The 22130-nt window shown below is 45.6% G+C and overlaps 1 protein-coding gene across 1 annotated transcript in view; it reads left to right on the top strand.

Moving 5' to 3' along the window:
- GRHL2 (grainyhead like transcription factor 2) overlaps positions 1-22130 on the top strand; it is a 125253-nt gene that overhangs the window by 87023 nt on the left and 16100 nt on the right. Inside the window, exons 9-12 of the mRNA XM_068983877.1 lie at positions 938-1025; positions 1715-1854; positions 6884-6915; positions 18859-18953. Of these exons, the coding sequence (XP_068839978.1) occupies positions 938-1025; positions 1715-1854; positions 6884-6915; positions 18859-18953 (355 nt within the window). The remainder of the gene's footprint in view (positions 1-937; positions 1026-1714; positions 1855-6883; positions 6916-18858; positions 18954-22130) is intronic.

The raw sequence follows: 22130 nt of genomic DNA, 5'->3' as shown, positions 1-22130 counted from the left end.
CTGCCACAAAGGGCAGAAATAGTCAATGTGGATTTGAAATGTAGGGGAGGAGTTTAGGCTGGGAGAGTCTATCTGGGTGTCACCTGTCTAGAGCACCTTGGAAATATGGGTATAGATGGACTTCTCTGCCACAAGAATGGAGAGAGGGAGAGGAAAAGGGAACTAAGTTGAAATGTCTGTATTTGGGGCGTGAGAAGAGGAAAATGAGTCAGCAAAGCTGACATCGAAGGGTGACCAAAAAGAGAAGAGGGTGATCAAAGAATCATGGAAGACCAAGAGACGTGGGTGATGGTCAGCCGGTTAATTTGGATGGAGTTGGCAAGAGATGCCAACGAAAAAGTCAAATTACAAGGAACAGAGGAGCAAAAAGTCAAATTGAATGCCATTTCCAAGAGCATATGAACATATTCAGACAAAACCCCAGATTGTACTTGTATATACAAAATCTCACACCCTGTGTAGTTTGCTTCAGCCCTACCTCGTTTCCCCTTCTGTAATAATTTTTTAAAGTTCCATAGCAAGGAGCAAAGGAAAAGTTCTATAGGAAATTCACACTCAACTTTCATGCCCAACAGGCCAAGGCTTCATCCTACGACATTTTATTTTAAATAAATATCACTAAAATTACTTAACCGGCTTCACTGGGATAGGGAACTGAGTCTGGCCTTTCTGTAGCAATTCAAAATTGGAGTTGTTTGAATAGGCAAGATACCAAAAAAGGGGAGACTTTGGGAGGAGTGGGGTCCCTCCCTCCCCCAGGAGGTCAGCAACGTCGGGTAGACTGAGGGGCGGTCGACCTCGCTGGAGGATGGAGCCGCGGCTGCCGGCCTCCCCTGCCCACGTTTAATTTCTTATCCCTGTGACTTGTGTGCGCGCAGTTGTTTTGCACGCTCTGGTAACATGCCTGGCATTGTGTGTATTTGTTTTTCCCTGTCAGGGAGCAGAAAGAAAAATCCGAGATGAAGAGAGGAAGCAGAACAGGAAGAAGGGGAAAGGCCAGGCCTCCCAGACCCAGTGCAACAACTGTGAGTGTGGCTGAGAAGCCGGGTGGGCTTCAGCCGGGCCAGGGCCACCAAGGAATGGGTGGAAAGAAGTGGGTTGCAGGTAGAATATGCACATCCAAGTTATGGCTGGGCTTCCCCAGTGGCTCAGACAGTAATGAATCCGCCTGCAATGACGGAGACCTGGGTTCAACCTCTGGGTTGGGAAGTTCTCCTGGAAGAGGGCATAGCAACCCACTCCAGTATTCTTGCCTGGAGAATCCCCATGGACAGAGGAGCCTGGCGGGCTTCAGTCCATGTAGTTGCGAAGAGTCAAATACAACTGAGCGAATAAGCACAGCACAAGTTATGGCTAGGCATGGCGATGGGGTGAACCATCCCTGTGAAACGCAAATGGAATCATGTGATTACATTAGAGCTAGGAGGGAGGTTCTAATACTCCAGAGACCAACATCCTCCTTCTCCAGACAAGAAATCTAGGGTGCAGAGAGCGACAAGAGAGCACCCCTTCAGGAGTGTTCACTCCAAGTCCGCACTCTTTCTGCTGGTCTGGTGATGGGAGAGGGGAGGCTTTTAAAGTGTGTTCACATATATGGCATTTGGGAAGCTTCTTAGGAGACCATTGCAAACTTTAGCCAAGACAAGAGCTTACAAGTGAGAGATCTTAAGTCATCCATGACCCTTGCACTTATGGGTTTTGTGATCGTGTCCAGCCTCTGATGGGAAGTTGGCAGCGATACCATTGCAGAAGAAGAGTGACATCACCTACTTCAAGACAATGCCTGATCTGCACTCCCAGCCCGTCCTCTTCATACCTGACGTTCACTTCGCGAACCTGCAGAGAACAGGACAGGTATGGCCGACCCGCTCACATCCACCTGCCATCCATCCACTCGCCAGGTAGAGCCTTAAGAGACCGTCACTTCAGGAGCTATTGACCTGAAAAATAAAACCCATGCGTTCGACCAAAAGCCAGTCATTTCCTACAGAAAATGTAATTTTATAGAAAGGAATGTCTCAGGAGAGGAAACCAACTTACTAAGGGGTGAGAGTGAGCTGATAATAGTGAAGTGTTGACAAAGCAGTGAAAGAGGAAGAAAGTAAGAAGGCTGATAACCTGTAAGGCAAGTTTTGTGAGTTTTGTTCTGTGGGATCCGCATGGTGCGATAGGGCTCCATCTAATGGTGGGAAATTGAACTGCACCCTTTGGAAAGTTGCTTAAGAGGAAAATTCTTTGATTAAATAAACTCTGTTAAAAACTTTTTCTTAGTAAATTGACAGTTACTGTTGAATAGGTAAATTATTTTAAACCAAAAGAAAAATGAGATGGTAGACAAGCCTTTTAAAAGATAATTCCTATCTTCTAGTTCTAGTTACAAGTGAAATTATAGAGATAATATTATAATACATAAACATCCAATAATTAGCTCCTTATGGTAGCTCACATTAATGATATGTTATGCAGCCACTAAAATTATAATTAGGAAAACTATGTAGCACATAGAAACTAGTTATGATAACATTCAGTGGGGAAAAGGTAGAGTATTCATTTGTGTCTATACTGTGATTCCAAATACTGGGTTGGCCTAAAAGTTCATTTGGGTTTTTTGCAAGATGTTACAAGAAAAATTGTAATACTTGATGCGTAAGCTTAAGAGATGGATAATTTTTTTTTCTTTTTGTAATGTCTTAATATTGTCTATTTTATGTGATAAATTAAAATTGTGCAAAAAAAAATTACTTCCCTAGCTTTAGCCAGAATTGTCTTTCTGTTGAGAAATAGGTGCATACTGACACATTCAAGGTTTTCTTCCCTTCTAGTGTTCAGGTACTCACTGGAATTGACCTTAGTCTAGGAGCAGAAATCATTATTGGCTTAACTTTCTTTTTCTTGAGAATATTTTGTCCCTGGGCCATTTCATTTTGTGTATGAGACAAAACAGTTATACAACCAGAACTTTTTAGTTGGTGTTTTTGACGCCAGGGGGTAGCAGAATACCCCCTAGCTCTTTTTCTTAGAGTGCATCACATTAAAATTTAGCATTCTCGTCTCGTCTTACTTGTCTGATAGGAAAAAGACAGAAAGATAAAAGGAAGAACGTTATGATTTGTTAAGACATGAGTGCCAGCCCCTAATTTTATTTTTTAATTCCCAAGAACATGGTGATTTGTGTATTTACAGCCTTCGTAAATACATGGTATATTTTGAAGCTAGGTAGTCACACTTTTAGGAAAGAGGGGATGGTTGAGTTAAATTGCTCTCATTGTTTACTGCTGGGATTCTGGCTTCAGCCCTGTGTCAAAGCTGACAGCCTGACCTGTTCTTTGGCAAGATTTCTCTGAAATACGCAAAGCTGTAAATGAATCTTAAGAGGAAAACTGACCAAAGGGGCGGCTCATGACTGTCTCTGGCCTCACGTGCCCCCTCTGTGTCCTGAGCGGGACTCCTAGCCTGTGGCTGAGCAGAAGAAAAGTGTAGTCTTTCCCATTTGTTGGTTTCAGCAGTTTGGAAAGCAGCCCAATCAGTATCCCCTGAGGCATCGGCAAAGTTAAGTCCTGCTGTCCTTGAAGAGCCTCAGGCTTTCCCTGTGGCTTTGGAGTCAGAATGTAGGAAGTCAGTGAGGGAGCCTGCCTGAGCCCCGGGTGACAAAGGAACGCACTCTTCTGTGCGCTGGGACAGTGTGCGAACATCCCGTATTTGATCAACCTGCTTGGCTGAAGGAAAAGAGCACCTGCGGTAGCTGGTCAGGACTAGAAAGGCTGCCTTTCCTTAGAAGAGTTAGGAGTTTTAGGGGATGAGTCCGGAGGCAGGAGGGAAGAGGGCAGTGCTGTGATGTTGGAAGTGGGCAAGGGACAGGGCTTGGCGAGCTTCGACAGGCCAAACAACAGCCAGCTGTGGCAGGTCATGAGCTGGCCCAGTTCTCCCATAAGGGAGCAGAGATGGAAGGGAGGAAGGCAGGTGATGGTGTGATGCTCAGTGACCGCTGCTGCCGTGGACCTGGCAAAGTCACCCGCGTGGCAGCCCTGCAGCTGCAGAGCAAGGCGCCGGCTAGCTTTCACTGCCAGCCCACGTGTTCCCTTCTCCCTCACTGTCTCCTTGATTCACTCGTGGGTTGAAATAGTCACCGGATGGTTATCAAAAACTCACAGGAGGGCACTGTTACCGAGTCCGTGCTCACTCCACGCCCCGCACGACAGGCCAGTAAATCAGAGACGAGGAATGTGGAGGCAAGGATACGACATCGTTCAGAAAGCGAGCACACCAAGAAGGTGGCAGACTAGTATCTCCAAATGACCATCTTCTCTGGGCCTGGATGCCAGTTTCTGTTATAGGACAGAGATGGGGAGGAGGTGAGGAAGTAAAATAAAAAGGTCATAAGTCTTGCCAGTATCTCCTGGAATGGCCAGCCTGAGGGGGTAGGTGGGATGGGGACAGGTTGTGTTAATATCTTCTTTTTTTGTAAAATTCAGGCAGAGGGGCAGGGTTCCCCAGGCAGGCCTTTTAGTAAACAAAAGCAATGAGGGGGAAGCAAAAGTTAAAGAAACAGATCCACTATGGAGGCCGATTTTGTTGTCCCCTGAAACAGCATGAACCCAGCGTGCAGGCACTGTGGAAGTCTTTGGTTTCCCTCTCCTCGCATTAAAGCCCAGAAGATCCAACCAGTCCATTCTAATGGAGATCAGTCCTGGGATTTCTTTGGAAGGACTGATGCTGAAGCTGAAGCTCCAGTACTTTGGCCACCTCATGCGAAGAGTTGACTCATTGGAAAAGACTCTGATGCTGGGAGGGATTGGGGGCAGGAGGAGAAGGGAACAACAGAGGATGAGATGGCTGGATGGCATCACCGACTCGATGGACATGAGTTTGAGTGAACTCCGGGAGTTGGTGATGGACAGGGAGGCCTGGCGTGCTGCGATTCATGGGGTCGCAGAGTCGGACACGACTGAGTGACTGAACTGAACTGATGATGCATGGTGACTTTTGTCAAGAACCCTTGAAAAGAAGTGATAGAGAAGCTTGGGAGAAATTGTGGGATGCACAGGCATCATTCTTCTGAATCATGTGTACTTGGCAGGTACCAGCCTTCCTCAAGGCACCTGAACCCAGGGAGGACATCCCTTCTCCCTCACACCCTCGAGAACCATCTCCCTGACTTGTGGCTTGTAAACCACCTCCACCCAAATCACAGGCGTTCTTGATAAGAATTCCGGTTCCCAAGGTTCATTCCAGATCTTTCAAATTAAAATCTCCAAAGGGGAGCCTGGAAATGTGTGTTTATGAGAAGTTCTCCAGATCGTTTTTATGTATTCTGAAGTTTGAGAACACTATCTGAAAATTAAATTTGTGCAATAAGCACGAGGGCCGACTAGGAAGAAATGGTGGGTCATCCTGTGAGGAGGAGGAGAAGCGGCAGTGCGGGGAGGCGCCGCGGGCAGCGCAGTAGAGGCTGTGCAGGGAGCCAGGGGGACACTTAAGAGAAGGCTGTTTCTGGTTCTGGATCACCAGGCACCTTCGCAGAGAGCTGGCCGTTAACCCTACCTGGGCAGTGAAGCAGGGCAGGCGTGTTATGCCACATTTAAAGAAAGCAGCAAAAAACCAAGTCAACAGCAGGCACTTTCCCCCAAATCTAGTCTTGGGTCCAGTGCTGTGGCCCAGGCTCCCTGGCTTATGTGGGTCCCTCTTATACATCTAAATAAACAGTACATTACGAGCATAACCCAGTGCTCCGATGCCACACGGAAGCTTGGGGCGTGGGGAGGAAACGTCTTCCCTTCATTGCCTTGTGTTTAAGAAGAAAAGATACAGTACAGCCACAGACATTAAAAAGTTTCAGAGGAAAAAGCTCCCCATGGAAATCTCAGCTAATGGCTAATGTGACTCATTCCTGAAGAGTTCCAGGTAACGAACTCTGTTGTATAACTAAGTCTGGGCTTGGCGGCATCCTGGAAACTGGCACGAACCTTTGAGAAAGTTTATACGGAGGGTGTCATGGCTGTGGCAGGGACATTGATGAAATGGACTGGAACCCAGAGGTGATTTTTGAAGTTTAATGTGTGAATGTTGGATACTAACTAGTGTCATTCTTCACCCAAATGAAAATGATCCTGAAGCACATAGTTAAAGCTCTTGAAAGGCCCACAATTAATGGCCATAAATAACTGGGTGAAGAGAACTTGACATACACGGCAGCTCCCCCTCTGGATTTCCAGAGATGCATAAAACAATAAGGATGCTTCATAATGTCTTTAAATCCGAGTTGGCCTGTTGCCATGCTGACTGCCTAAAGAAGTCTCTTTCCCTTCTGGCCAGAACACCTCTTATAGCCAGAAACACCTCCTAGGGCTAGGTGACATTTCCTGGCCTGAAGATAGTCGACTCCTAGATTTTTGTGGTCATGGGACCAGGGTAGCCCAAGTCCCTTTGGGAAATAAACAAAGGCCTGGGCTTACTGCCTGGAACTTGCTTCCCTCCCTTTACCAAAGTATAACAGTCTGGAATCAGCTCACCTGCGGACTGGATGGGATTGGTTACTTACAGGCCCTGTGCCAAGACCTTTCTAAGCAATGATTTTTAGATCTTGCTAAAATAGTTCCTTAATGTCTAAAGCAAGGTTTGGCTTTGAGCTATAGGTAATCTGATCAGACTGATTTGAGCTAGAAATAGTCAGATTTCTAATTTTAGTTCATTAACGTCTAAGAATTAACCCTAGGAGAGGGTTAATTGTTGAAGAGGTTAAATTTGTGTTAGACACATACAAATGATTAAACAGATTTGTCTTTTTTAAGAGAGAGTGTAACGTCTTAGGAAAGTCTGTGCATCACGTAATATATTTCCATTTCTTGTGCCTGACCTACAGTAAATCTGCTGTTTTGTTCCACAGGTGTATTACAACACGGATGATGAACGAGAAGGGTAAGACACTCAGGCTTTTCACTTCAACACCCCAAGTCAGTTCCTGTCAGTAGAGATGGGTTTCCAAGCACAGGGTAATGGGACAGGGAGTGGGCACGTCCTTTCAGCCCCCAGACTCAGAGCTAGAAAATCCTTGACTCCAAGGATTGTCTGGGAGAAGCCTGGGGAGTACCATTCTCCTTCCAAGTTTCTCCCTTTTTTATTTTTATTTTTGGCCGCACCTCACAGCATGTGGGATCTTCCCCGACCAGGGATCGAACCTGTGGCCCTTGCATTGGAGGCACGGAGTTGTAACCACTGGACTGCCAGAGAAGTCCCCAGGTTTCTCTTTACCCCTATCTCCTTCCTGTGATCTGCCTTTGAAGTGGTGCATCTCTTTGATTCCACCCTTTCACTGCTAGTCCAGTTACTGAAATCTTTGGCCCCAACACAAGATCAAGTCGAGCTCAAGGCAGGAGCCAAGGAGACAGCCTGTCCTTTCAGTGCTACCTGGACCCCCCTCCCCACCCCGCACATCCCTCACACTGGGGAGTGAGCTGCCTGGGCTCGTGGCGAGGCTGCTTTAGATGGGGGCTAGGAAGACTGAGAACCTTGTCACTGTCTTCAGGACTGTAGGGAAGAGAGGGTTTACACAGGGGCACTGAAGGCTCCCAGGGTCTTGGGTATCAAGTCGCTGCATACTGCTTTTCTGCTCATTAACTCATTGTGTAGACTCCTAGAATTTTGGAGCCAAAAAGAGACCTTCAAGGTCGTTTAGCTGATCCTATTCCCAGGCGATACAGCACAATATACCACATCCCTGATAGGGGGTCAGCTAACTTCTACTTGAATGTTCCCAGTGATGGGAATATTCTGAATATTCTCATTTTAGGAGGTAGCTCATGACACTATTGGACAATTCCAGCTCCAAAAAGTTATTTTGTTGAACCAATGTTGCCTTCTTTTGACTGATATGCATGGGCTGTAGTTCTTTCTGGATAAGTCTCAACCTTTCCTCCTCATTCACATGTCATGTTACCTCTTAACATCTTGATTCTCCCGCCAGGGGGTACCACCAGATTTGTTACTGGTCTCCTTCAAATTGGCTCTCAGAAGTACATGTGTTCTGAGCCACATGAGTTGGAGATTATATTGAGATCATTTCTTCTTGCCACCTGGATGCTGTTTGTCTCTTTAAAGCAATCTAGAACTACATTCATTTTTCATCACGTTACACCACTTACAACTAAAATCTTGGTTTGCACTAATTACATGTGTATAACTAAACTCTCTAGATCACTTTTTTCAAACTATGGTCAAACCAGGGCTTCCCTATTCTTAGGCAGTATTTCCTTGTGCAACATTTCAAAATGAAGTCAAGTGGAGCAAGATAGTCCTGGGTGCTTTTCTAAAGCGGAGCATGGCAAACTGTAGCCTAAGGCCCAAATTGAGCACCCCCTGCCGCCCCCCACAGCGCACCACTTCTTTTTGCACTGTCTGCATATTTTGAAATGGTTGGAAAAGTCCAAAAGAAGAATAATATTGCATAACATTGGAAAATTATGAGATCCAAGTGCACACAGTCACATTTAATCGGCATGCAGCCACATGAACACCTCCAAGTCTTGTCTCTGGCTGCCTTGGTGCTTCGATAGCAGAGCTTCAGCAGAGCTCAGTGGAGAGATGCTGTTGCAACAGAGACTGTCTAGCCTGGAAAGCCTAACTGTTTACTTCCCAGCAGAAGTGTGCCACCCTCTGTCCTAAAGGATAGAGAATCTCAAAAGAGCCTAATAATTTCCAGTTGGTCAGGAACAGAGCCTCGTCCAGGATCTGACCTCCAAATTCTGAGTTCCAAATTTTCTAAATACCTAGTTTGATTGTTCTTTTCATCTTGGTACAGAGGTTGTATGTTCCAGCAGCAGGAATGAACAGAAACAATTAGCACCAATCAGTTTTACTCTTGCTGTTCACTTGGTTCACAAAGGACAGGGTGGCGTCATGGAAGGAACAATGACCGTGAGCCAGGAAGCCCACGTTCTCCTCCTGGGCTGCTGCTCCCCGGTGGGAAGCCTGGGGCTGGGTCCCTGACCTCTGGATGTTGGTGTTCTCCGTTGTAAAAGGAGGATTTTGTAGAAGAGGATCTGTGAGACCTCTCATGAGGAGACTGAGGACTGGGGGGTCTAGTCTCCATCTCCATCTGACCCCTAGTTCCTGGAAGACTCTTCTTGCCTTGATCCTTTGTGCACACTCATCCCCACTGGGATACCCACCTTCCAGCCTTCCGTGAGGTCCCCTCAAGTCTTGCATTTCTGTGGCTCACACACTGCATTCGGGATACAGGGTTTCTTGGTGAATTTGGGCATCCTTAAGTCTGGAAAAACAGTGATTTCCCTGCAAGAACTTGCCATCACCTGATGCCACATGGGGCACTCAGACTGCAATCCTCTCTAAGAATATCTCTTATTTTTGCTTCTTCTCAAAGGCATGCCACTATCTCCATTGGACCCATCTTGTATAATCTCCTCAAAGGCTGGTAGGTAGGTTTAGTCCCTAAGTCACACCCGACTCTTGCAACACTATAGAATGTAGCCCACTAGGCTCCTGTGTCCATGAGCTTCTCCCGGCAAGAATACTAGAGTGGGTTGCCATTTTCTTCTCCAGTGGACCTTCCCCAACCAGGGATCGAATCCATGTCTCCTGTATTGCAAGCAGACTCTTTACTGATGAGCCACCAGGGAAGCCTTAAAGACTGAGTCTTTAGGAAAATGAAAGCCAGAAGAAGGCAAATGTAGAGCACAGCGAGTCTGAATTTGGTTCCATCGCAGCTCAGAGAGTCAGCCCTCCAAAGTGACTTCACTCAGCCTCTGAATGACTAGAGCAGAGGGCCATGCCTTTCCTCTCATAGATGCTGCCAGACCAAACCCTGAGCTTGGTTACAGTGTTGCTGAGCAAGAGGCAGTTCTGGGTGGTTATCTTCCACCCAGGACACTTTGGCCAAAATTCAATGCACTTTGGAGATGTTAGAGATTGTTGACCAATCACCAGTGAGTACATTTAATCAACATAATATTAAACCTAAGTATTCATCACACGGTGTTCATCAGCACAAAATAAAGTTCTTCTAAAATTCTGCCCTATTTCTCTTAAAGGAGCAGTTTCCTGGAGGACCAAGCACTTTTTTTGGATAAGGTCCTCAGGGATGCTAAGCAAACCATGAGCTATAGGACATGGTGGGTTATGTCTTAACCACATATACACAGGTGATCACAAATACAGGACAATTTCCCCAGGAGAATATGAAAACATAAGCTTTGGGGCCACCTTGAATAAGTAAACTTTTTTGAAGATAGCCAAAAGAATCAACGGTCTGTTGATACTTTTTTTGTTGTTGTTAATTTACTTTGTTTAACATGCATTTAAAAAACAACATAATTTAGACATATCTCACATTTTGTGAAACTTTTATTCGAATTCTTCACAATTCATGACATCAGTATCTTTCTCATCCTTCAAGTTACTTTTTATGTCATCTCATACTATTTGTCAAAGCAATTCTTTGCTACCTTCGAAGTTGAGATACAGAACTTAGAAATTCTGTCCTGCTACTGCTCGTAAGTCACTTCAGTCATGTCCGACTCTGTGCGACCCCAGAGACGGCAGCCCACCAGGCTGCCCCGTCCCTGGGATTCTCCAGGCAAGAACACTGGAGTGGGTTGCCATTTCCTTCTCCAGTGCATGAAAGTGAAAATTGAAAGTGAAGTCGCTCAGTCCTATCTGACACTTAGCGACCCCATGGACTGCAGCCTACCAGGCTCCTCCATCCATGGGATTTTCCAGGCAAGAGTACTGGAATGGGTTGCCATTGCCTTCTCTGAGAAATTCTGTCTTAAGCCACAAATATTGATTCATGTAATATTAGTTATATAAGTGACTGCTGCCATGTTGCCTCTTATTTTTAAATTTTGTTTTTAATTAAACCCTTTTATTTCAAGATAATCGTTGATTCACATGCAGCTGTAAGAAACCCACCCCCTTTTCTTTTCCTTTTTTTTTTTTTGCCACATTGCACAGCCTGCAGGATCTTAGTCTCTCCAATAGGGATTGAACTCAAGCCCATAGCAGTGAAAGCGCCAAGTCTGAACAACTGAACCACCAGAGAATTCCCAGGACCATCTCCTTTTCAACGGATATATTTTTATTTTTACTGATAGGTGTTGCAGTGAAAAAAAAAAATCCACCCAGTAATATTCAAATCTGCATCAGATTCACAAGGGAGATTTTTAGAAAATATTTAAGAAAATGAAAATCATCTTTACCATCCATTAGAGTAGCAGATTTTTATCAGTTTCTTATATTAGTTCCACTTATTCTTATATACCTGTTAGACATTTTGCAAATTGGAAGATTTGAACTAAATACTCATAAACTGTGCTTTACCTCCTTTTATAAATTTAACCTACATTTACCCTTTCTGTTGCTCTTCATTCCTTTATTTCTGTTTTTCTCTGATATCCTTTTCCATTATTTTTTATTGTGTTTGATTTCTTTTTTCTTTATTTATTTTTAATTGGAGAGTAATTGCTTTCCAATATTGTGTTGGTTTCTGCCATATAGCAACATGAGTCAGCCATAGGTATACATATGTCCCCTCCCTCTTGAACCTCCTTCCCATCTCCTACCCCATCCACCCCTCTAGGTTGTCACAAAGTACTGGTTTGAGCTCCCTGATTTATACAGCAAATTCCCACTGACTGTCTATTTTATGTGTGATAATGTATATGTTTCCATGCTCCTCTCTCAATTTGGCCCACCCTCCTTCCCCTCACTGTGTCTGCAAGTCTGTTCCCTATGTTTGTGACTCCACTGCAGCCCTGCAGATAGGTTGATCAGTACCATCTTTCTAGATTCCATATATATATGACATTGGTTTTTCTGACTTACTTTACTCTGTATAATAGGCTCTAGGTTCATTCACTTCAATTAGAACTGACTCAAATGCATTCCTTTTCACGGCTGAATAATATTCCATTGTATACATGTACCTCAACTTCTTTATCAATTCATCTGTTGATGGAAATCAATCAATGTGATACACCATATTAACAAAGTAAAAGATAAAATCATTTGATAATCTCAGTAGATGCGGAAAAAGCTTTTGACAAAATTCAGCACACATTTATGATAAAAACTCTTTAAAAAATGGGCATAGAAAGAACCTACTTCAACATAATAAAGGCCATATTTGATACACCCTTAGCAAACATTATTCTCAATGGTGAAAAGCTGAAAGCATTTCCTCTAAGTTCAGGAACAAGATAAGGTTGCTCACTCTCGCCACTGTTATTCAATATAGTTTTGGAAGCCCTAGCCACTGCAGTTAAAGCAGAAAAAGAAATAAAGAATCTGGATTGGAAAAGAAGAAGTAAAACTCTCACTGTTTACAGATGACATGAATATGTAGAAAACCCTAAAGATACTATCAGAGAACTACCAGAGCTAAATCAGTGAATTTAAGTCACAGAATACAAAATTAATACACAAAAGTCACTTGCATTCCTACACACTAACAATGAAAAATCAGAAAGAGAAATTAAGGAATCAATCCCATTTACCATAGCAACAAAAAGAATAAAATACTTAAGAATAAACCTATCTAAGAATACAAAAGAGCTTTTCCATTATTTATTCATTTGGCTACATGGCCTGGGAGAGCTCACCAGCAATCCAACTGGGGCACCCTGAATTAGAAGTGCAGTTTCTTAACCAACTGGACCACCAGGGAATTCCCTCACCATTTAAAACATTTTTAATTTTATTTACTTTTAAACTTTATTTTATATTGGGATATAGCAGATTAACAAAGCTGTAATAGTTTCAGGTGAACAGCAAATGGATTCAGCCGAACATATCTGTATATTCACTCTCCCCAAACCTTCCCTCCCATTCAAGCTGCCACATAATATTGTACACGCTGCTATATTAAAATGGATGATCAACAATACCTGCTGTATAGCACGTGGAACTCTGCCCCACCATTTTTCAAAAACTGAAATAGAGTTGGCTTACAATGTTGAGTTAGTTTCTAAGTATTTGGCAAAGTGATTCAGTTATACGTGGGCTCCTTTTTCTGTTGCCAGAAGAATTCTGTTTAATTGCTCTTTCACTGTGGAACTTTTGGCAAAGAATCCTTTCATATTTGTTTATTCGTTCTAAGCATTTTTATTTGGTCGTCGTTTTTCTAGCGTATTTTTGTTTTATTGTCTTTGTCTTGTGCAGCTTAAGAATCTGGCAAAGACCTAGGAAGGGATACTGCAGTGTCTGGCTCACTTCTCTTGCTTCTCTTCTCTGGAAGTTTTCCCATTAGTCCTGAATACCTTTGCACTCCCAAGCACCAACTTCTGTTTCTCTAACAACATGAGATTGCCCAAAGCTGTGCAGGCTTCTTTGCCCTTAAGTGTGTGCCTCTGCTGGGATCACCATCCTCTGCTCCCAGTTGAGAAATGGCAAATGCTTCAGGGGAAAGCGGCTCACTGACTATCAGCCCACCTCTCTGCACTTTTCTCCTCTAGGATCTTAGCTCTCATTCTGGCTGACTCAACAGCAGTCCCCAATACCTTCAATAAGATTAAATATTAACATATATATATACACACATACACACACATACACACAGTTACTTGTTCTTGGCTGGAACATTGCTTGGTTTGCCACAACTGCAGCATCTTAGCCACAAACAGAAATATCTGTATTTCCTCTTAAAATGATCCTTCTCTGGCCTACTGACCTAATTATTTCCTGCTTTCAATTGTAAGCTCTTAACTACCGTAATTGAAAAAGACTTCGATGCTGGGAGGGATTGGGGGCAGGAGAAGAAGGGGACGACCGAGGACGAGATGGCTGGATGGCATCACTGACTCAATGAACGCGAGTCTGAGTGAACTCCAGGAGTTGGTGATGGACAGGGAGGCCTGGCGTGCTGCAATTCATGGGGTCGCAAAGAGTCGGACACGACTGAGCGACTGAAATGAACTGAACTGAACTGAACTGATATACCGTAATTGTTACTAAATATATGTGGGGTTTGTTTGCTTTTTGACTTTGGTTTGTTTTTACTGACTGTGTCAGATGAATTCTACCAAGACCCTGAACTAGCATTGATTAAAGTCATTTGGAGATGATAGATTCTTCCCCAAAGAGTGATTTATTGTTGCAAACAAGTTGAGATTCTACACCATTATTTGAGAGCCTTTGTGAGGACTTGAACATAAGAGGACCTCCATTTTTCTGAGGCCAATAAAGGGTTCTGGTGGTGTTGGTCTCTCAGTTGTGTCTGACTCTTTGTGATCCCAGGGACTGTAACCCACCAGGCTCCTCTGTCCATGGGTTTCTCCAGACAAGAATTCTGGGGTGGGTTGCCAGTCCCTTCTCCTGGGGATCTTCCCGACCCAGGGAGTGAACCTGGATCTCCCACATTGCAGGCAGATTCTTTACCATCTGAGCCACCAGGGAAACCAACAAAGGGTAGGGACATTCATTTCTTTAGGGCGGATGTGGTCACCAGCCTACATGGGCCATAAGCAGAGCTGTGAACTAGACAAACTGCCTCCATGGTGCCAGCAGCTCCTTTCTGGGTTTTATTCTGACACCTCCTCACTAGGTACTGATGTCTGGTGTGACTCAGCCTGACAGGTAGGGCTCAACATTGCCAAGTCTGTCCAGAGACGCAGGCTTCAGACCCAGGCACCTTACCAGTTTTTTTCTGATGAGACAGCTATCCTTTGTTTATACCTCAGGGACTGGCTGTCCCTGAAATTGACCCCACAAAACAATGGCTTCATACGTTGCTGGGTCTGGAGTCTCTCCACACGTTAACCTAACACACTGTGCCCAAAAGGTGTGGGTTGAAGGAAGAAGATTGGTGTCAGAGAAAGCACCTTCTCCTTGTTCTCATCCTTTTGCGGTGCAATCTGCTGTAATTGAACAGGACATCAGGAGACCTGAAATCTGTGCTCTTTCCATCTATCAACTGGGCAGTCATTTCTGCCCTTCTTTTCTCACCTTGCCTTGAAAAGAAATGAAACCACTGAATTCAGACCACACAAGCTATTGACTCCCACTGGGTTTATAGATTTGGAAGTGTGAAAAAGCATTTCTGAACTACTAAGAGAAATGTGGTTTATCCAAGATGTTATTTTAATGACAAAGTTTGTCATGGCTCAGAGTGAGGTGCTGTCAAAAGTCAACAGAACTGGAAAAATATAAATAAATCTTCCTTGGTGAGAAAAAGAAAATCGCTAGTTAAGGAACCCTGACACCGCGTGAGTGTCTGGTGATATTTCAGGCTGTTTACCCATTATTAACCTCCTGGTCACTGACTGCCAAGTGAATGAATTTTTAATCTTCTGCTCCCAAGGTCATGGTCAGGCCAGATTCAAGACATGACAGAATAATATGACCCACTTTTATGATTTTAAAGAAAAGTGAGGGGAAGATCGAGGGAACAGGGCTCTCTAAACCTATTACCACCCTCAACTGGGACTTGACCTTGAGTTTTTCCTCTAGCTCTTTCCATGGTTTGATTACCATGGGATAAAACAGAATGCTGACTCTTCATATCATTTCCCATACTCTCACTCAGCGTCATCTCAGTTTTATTGGATGCTTTATCATGAGGTTGTCCCTCAGAGCTGGGTTCTCTTAACAGCCTGACTCACTGTTTAGCTGCATTGCCCAGCATAAGACACGGCAGCTGTGCCTTAGTTTGGTCATCACTGAGTAGGGATAAGATTAGTTCTCGCCCTGCTGGCTCACAGAGTGTTCAAGAGACTTAATTTATTAAGGAGATGAAAAGTGCTTTATAAAACGTGGTCTTCTTAAGGGCTGGTGAACATAATTTTAGACCATCTAGAGCAGCAATCTCCAACCTTTTTGGCCCCAGGGACTGGTTTTATGGAAGATGATTTTCTATGCATCTTGGAGGAGGGGGCATTGGTTTCAGGATGGTTCAAGCACATTATACCTATTGTGTACTTCGTTTCTATTATATCGGCTCCACATCAGATCATCAGGCATTAGATTCCGGAGTCTGGGGACCCCTGCTCTAGAGTGTGATCTAGTTGGCTTCCCTGGTAGCTCAGTTGGTAAAGAATCTGCCTGCAATGCAGGAGAACCCAGTTTGATCCCTGGACTGGGAAGATCCCCTGAAGAAGGTATAGGCTACCCACTCCAGTATTCTTGCCTGGAGAATTCCATGGACAGAGGAGCCTGGCGGGCTACATGGGATTGCAACGAGTCAGACACGACTGGACGACTTTCACAGTTACAGATCTAGAGTGTGAGATGGTCAATTAAAGCCTTGTTGGTTTAATAATTTAAACCATTAGAATTAATATAAATGCTGTTTGGATAGTTTTATCCCATGTGCTCTTTCTAGCACTGGATCCCACCATTAACTCGACTTGAGAATTGATAAAATAAAAGCTTAATGATTTCTTTGGAAGGAATGATGCTAAAGCTGAAACTCCAGTACTTTGGCCACCTCATGTGAAGAGTTGACTCATTGGAAAAGACTCTGATGCTGGGAGGGATTGGGGGCAGGAGGAGAAGGGGACAACAGAGGATGAGATGGCTGGATGGCATCACTGACTCGATGGACGTGAGTCTGAGTGAACTCCGGGAGTTGGTGATGGACAGGGAGGCCTGGCGTGCTGCGATTCATGAGGTCTCAAAGAGTCGGTCACGACTGAGCGACTGAACTGAACTGAACTGAACTGAATGACAGTGATGCCAGTAGAGGTTTGGTTTTGGAACAGAGTTTTATATTATTAATATCTTGGAAGCTTGGGATTGATACAATGTCAATTGCCAATGCAAGAAGTTTTTCCAACTTTAGCCCTTAATTTGGACCAGAGAGGTAGTTTGGACTATTTGCTATATGATGGTAAATGGGAACTTTGAGCTTTTTAAATTGTCTGCCTTCTGTACTCTTTCCCCGTATCTCTCTTCCTCAGATCTCTGCCTTGTTCATTTTCATGATCATCATGACGCATGTCTAATAACACTTCAGTTCTTACAATGTGTCAGGCAACTCTGTGAGTGCTTCACATATGTTGAATTCATTTACTTCTCTCAACAGCCTCCTTTTAAAGACAAGTAGGCTGAGTCTCAGGGCAGCTGAAGGACTTGTCCATGCTTCCAAAGCTAGTAGATTGCAAAGCACGGGGTTATTATTTTTCTTAATTTTTATTGAAATATGGTTGATTTATTGTGTTGTGTTAGTTTCAAGTGTCCAGCAAAATGATTCAGTTACATATATAATTTTTCAGAATCTTTTCCATTGTAGGTTATTACAAGATATTGAGTAGAGTTCCCTGTGCTCTGTAGTAGGTCCCTGTTGGTTATCTATTTCAGATTTTAACCCAAACTCCCAATTTATTGCCCCCCCCCTTACCCCTTTGGTGGCCATAAGCTTGTTTTCTATGTCTGTGAGTCTGCAAAGCAGGGGTTTAAACCATGGTGGTTTATACCCAGGGTTCATGTCTTGACAATACCGCTGAGCTGCCCATCTATCATTGCTTCATGTGCCTGGGTCCAGGAATCCCCAGAGATGAAAGTTTTCTGAAAACATGCACCCGCTCTCTTGAGGGCTTAAAGGACAGTAAGACGCCACGCAGGACCATTGGCTCGGCGTTTTGGTCACTTTGGGTTGCTGTAACAAAACACCGTAAACTAGGTAGCTCAGATAGCAGAGCGTGTGTCTCACAGTTTGAGAGGCTGGAAGTCTCTAGAAGGAGAGACTGGAAGAGATCAGAATGCCAGTGTGGCTGCCGTCTGGTGAGGACCCTCTTCTGGCCTGCAGACCACCATCCTCTTGCTGTGTCCTCACATGGCAGAGAGAGGGCATCCGCTCCTTAAAAGATGCTCCCATCATGCGGGGCTCTGCCCGCAGGGTCTAATTGCCTCTGAATGCCCTTCTCCTGGGGGCTCGGGTTTCAGCCTCTGAGTCTGAGAGGACACACGTGCCGGCTGCGACTCTCAGCAGCGATGACTACTGTTCTTCCGGGTTCCTTTCTCCTGAACAGCTCTCCCTTCCTTAGAAGGCCCACAGTGGACAAGGGCTTTGGGAGGAAATGTGGAGCTACCAGAACTTGCTGACTGAGGACCCTCAGGAAGGGGGGCTGAAACCCTCTCCTGGAAGAAGGGAGGGCTGGATCTAGGAACCCTCCACCACTGCAGTCTCCTCTGTCGCAAGCTGATGGAGCCGTGGAATAGCAGGGTCTGAGGGTGACCTCATAACTGAGACCCACTGAGCAGGCCTGGGGCCTTCCCAGGGGGTGCCAGAGGTAAAGAGCCTGCCTGCCAATGCAGGAGACATCAGAGACGTGGGTTCGATCCCTGGGTTGAGAAGATCCGCTGGAGGAGGACATGGCAACACGCTCCACTATTCTTGCCTGGAGAATCCCACGGACGGGGAGCCTGGCGGGGTCACAAAGAGTCAGACACGACTGAAGTGACTTAGCACGCACGCACAAGGAAAGCCTGTGCCCTTTCCAGATAGAGGTCATGCCGTGCCCTCGGGGCTGGTGAGAGGGTGCAAGACACCCAGACGCTAGCTGGATGGGAGGGGCTGGGTAACTTGGAGGCCATACAGACACAGGGCTCACATCGCCTCCCTAGCCCTAGACATTTGAACAGGAAGGGGGTGATGTGCAGGACAGAGTGGGTGGAACCCAGGGGTCTCCCCTGGCGGATCCATATGTAGGACAAGGAGAATGTCTCGGGGCCACGTGGTAGAGACACTGGGGTGTGTGTTCTGTCCCTCACGCCCACTCAGGACCTGCGACCCGAAGGCGGGAAGTTGGTGCATGGATCCAGTTGTGACGAGGGATGGTATACACAACGGGAAAAGATTTTTGTTTGCATCCCGCATACTTTAATGAATGAACACTTTCTCATCTTTTCTAGCAGCAGTGTCCTTGTGAAACGGATGTTCAGGCCCATGGAAGAGGAGTTTGGTCCAGCACCCTCTAAGCAGATGAAAGAAGAAGGGATGAAGCGAGGTACCGCTCGCCCTGGGGCCCTGCCCTCCTTGGCCTCACTGTCATGAGGAAGAGTAGGGGACGATTCACCCAGAGAGCTCACATTCTGTCTGGGCCCTGCGGTTCCATGCTGGCCTGGAGGTGCTCTTATTGACACAGGAAGTCCACAGTACCCTCCTTTGCTTTCAACTTCACCTCTTTAAATGCCCTAAGCAAACATTTATTCTTCCTGGGAGCTGGTTCTTTCCTTTACCTTGAGGGCAATGTAATGAATATACTGATTCATCCAACAGTGAGATGGAAAGTTAAAAAGAAACCGCGCTGTGTTTGACAGTAGCCTCTCATGAGCACCAAGAGCTGAGACTTGTCTAATAGACGTCAATGATCGATCATGGTAGAAGTAAATGAACCTGTTTTCTGTGACATCACAACTTAACTCATTTTCTCTTGGTCAGGGATATTATTCCTCTTCACCAAGAGGGTAAGAAAGGAAGCATGGGCATGTTAGTGTCTTGTTCAGTATCTCAGTGCTTTGCTGGCCCACTGTCCTTCCTGGGAGTAAGAGGAAGAGGTGAAGGGGGCGTACCCTGCACACTCTGCTGTAGCCAACACCATGAGCTTCCAGGACTTCTGGCTTATGCAGCACTGGACTGTTAATGAGGCAGGTTGCTGTATGCCCACCATCTGCACAGGCTTGAGGCTTTTGTTATTGAGAATTTTTCCCCCTATTTGTTAAAATGGGTTTGTACAGTGGTAAGAGCATCCCCTCTGCAGCCTCCCTCAGCCTTGTCACATCGAATGACCTTGGGAAGGTCCTCTGCGCGTTGCAGTCCTCACTTGTAAAATGGGGACCACAAGGGTACCTACATCACAGAGTGAGGATTGATGAGCCAATGTACGTAAAGCACTAAACTCAAGTGCCCAGTGCATAGCAAGCACTCCATCTTCACTATTATTAGCTTCGTTTTTAGGCCTGGATCTAGTTAAGGCGTATCATCATAATTATGATTGAGTAATGAGCATTTCAGAATTCAAAGAGCATAAATAACTGAGTAGTGTTGATTGCAATAGTAATACTTAAACCTTTAAAGGGTTTTCAGATTTCCCAGGCTCACCATCAAATATTTGAGTCCATTTTGAGCTCTGTTCCTGCATACCTTTTATATCTCATCCTTTAAAAAGAGGGCAGTGTTGTATGGAAATCACGAATCACACAGGCCAAAGTGATTGCAGCTTAGATCCATAGTTAGTGAGTGTGACTGGTTTAAAGTTTGTGTTTTTCAAATTATTTTGAGGTGGTGAAGTCAGCACAAAAATTGCCACCAGAATTTATATTGGGCTGTGACGAGACACGGTTACGGCCTTTGAAACATCTCAATCGTAGGGACACATGAGGGCGCTGCAATCTTCCAGCAATAGAGAACTCCCAGGAGTGGCTTGTCTTTGGAAAAGGACTGTGGAGTTCCTGAGCCCCTCCGCCAGGACTCCTACTCTGAGCTGGGCTTTGATGAGCACAAGGAGCCAGGATCAGTGATGGTGCCCACTGTTTGTTTGTTAGAAGTTCTCCGGGAGAGGGAGTGAGCGTAATTATCACCAATGCCGCTGTTTGCTGCTTTGTCTTTGTAGCCACTTCTCAGGGTGGCTCCCTTGGAGTCACCAGGGGCTGGCCCCCCCTGGCTGGCTGCCTTTGTCTGTAGGAGGTCTTGGATGTGCGGTAATGGTTATTGCTATCATTAGCGGAGTGATTATTATCTGCAGACACACAGTTAATGAGAGCTGTCTCTCTGGGCAAGCCGTGGGGGTGAGCTGTAAGCCCAGCACTGCCAGTGTGGCTGTCAACAAGCCCAGCAGGAGACGGTGGCACAGTTTGCAGCCCGTCAACCTGCCGCCACGCCCCCTTTAACCCTTTCCAGGGACTCCTGCAGCAGGAGCGGCAGCTGTACTATCTCAGATCCGGTGGAAGTGGCACTCACTTTAATAGAACATGGTTTGGGGTTTCCTTAGGGTCCTGGAGATTGCGTTTTTCTGTTGAGGGTCCATGGGAAGAAGTTACAGAACGTTCGTCTGTAAGAGGCACTGGTGGGGATTTTTGCATTGTTCTGTTTTGTTCTTTTTTACTTTAATTTCCCCCATCTAGTAGTAATTGAGGCCCTGTGGTCTACTTATTTCTCGCTATGCTGCTAACATTGAGTCCTCACACGGTACCATTAGGTCACTAGATCATTGTAGCTGAAATGGGGGCTATCCAATATTGGAGATACTATTCCCCAATCTATTTCCTTGGTATTTTATTTTTATACTTGATGAAGAGAAGAAACTGCAGTGCTTAAGGTTTTGTTTTTTTTCTTTCTGGGGTGTCATACAGAAACTGAACCTCTGGCTGCAGAAGGAAAATGCGGGCAGAGCCTGTGTGTGCCCATAGACGCTGCTGTTACAAAGCAGCAACTTTAATGATGTCCCTGGGCACTGGGCAGGAGGAGAAGAAGGGGTGGGAGTTTGGGTTAGAGCTGATTTCATTTCCCAGCTCCAGCTTCATTCTTTCAGGCTGGTGGTGACCGCGGCTCCGTGGGTATCTGACGGCGGTCAGGATCCGGGCTCAACGGGGCTTCTGACCTGTACATTCTTCCTGTCGCGGCCAGGTGCATGGGGCTTCAGCCTCGGCCCCTTCCTTCCCTCTGAAGGTAGAAGCAGGAGCCAGGTCATCACCAGGAGGAGGGAACGAAAGGGCAGGCAGTTCACGGGGCCTGGAGAGTCGCATCTGAAGAGCGCTCCCCAGTTCTTCCCCGGAGCTAAGCCTGGTGCAGTTGCTGTAAGGGTAGGTCTGCAGTAACTGTGTCTTTGCCTCCCTGAGGACCCCTGGGGTCCCTGCCATCTCTTGTATTCTGTGCATTGCTGGATTCAGTATGTTAGGTAATAGAGAAATGAGCAGAAAACTGCATGTGCCTTCGCCGAGGGAACCAGCACCATCACTACAGTTGCTTCATAATGACCCCAGAGATGGAGGAATTGGGGGTGCCGCCTGTGTGCCTGGTGCCCACGGCTGCTGTTTCATTCAGCCGTCTCAGCAGCCCCACGAGGGAGGTATCGTCCTCAGCTTGGAGGGGTTGGGCGACCAGGGCCCCCCAGCAGGCTGAACCGGGCTCAAAGGCAGATCAGGTTCTCGGCTCTTCCCTCAGCTTGCCTCTGACTTGCCCTGTC

The sequence above is a fragment of the Capricornis sumatraensis genome, chromosome 11 (assembly GCF_032405125.1).
Source record: "Capricornis sumatraensis isolate serow.1 chromosome 11, serow.2, whole genome shotgun sequence".
NCBI lineage: Eukaryota > Metazoa > Chordata > Mammalia > Artiodactyla > Bovidae > Capricornis > Capricornis sumatraensis.
This window is presented reverse-complemented; position numbering and strand designations above follow the sequence as displayed.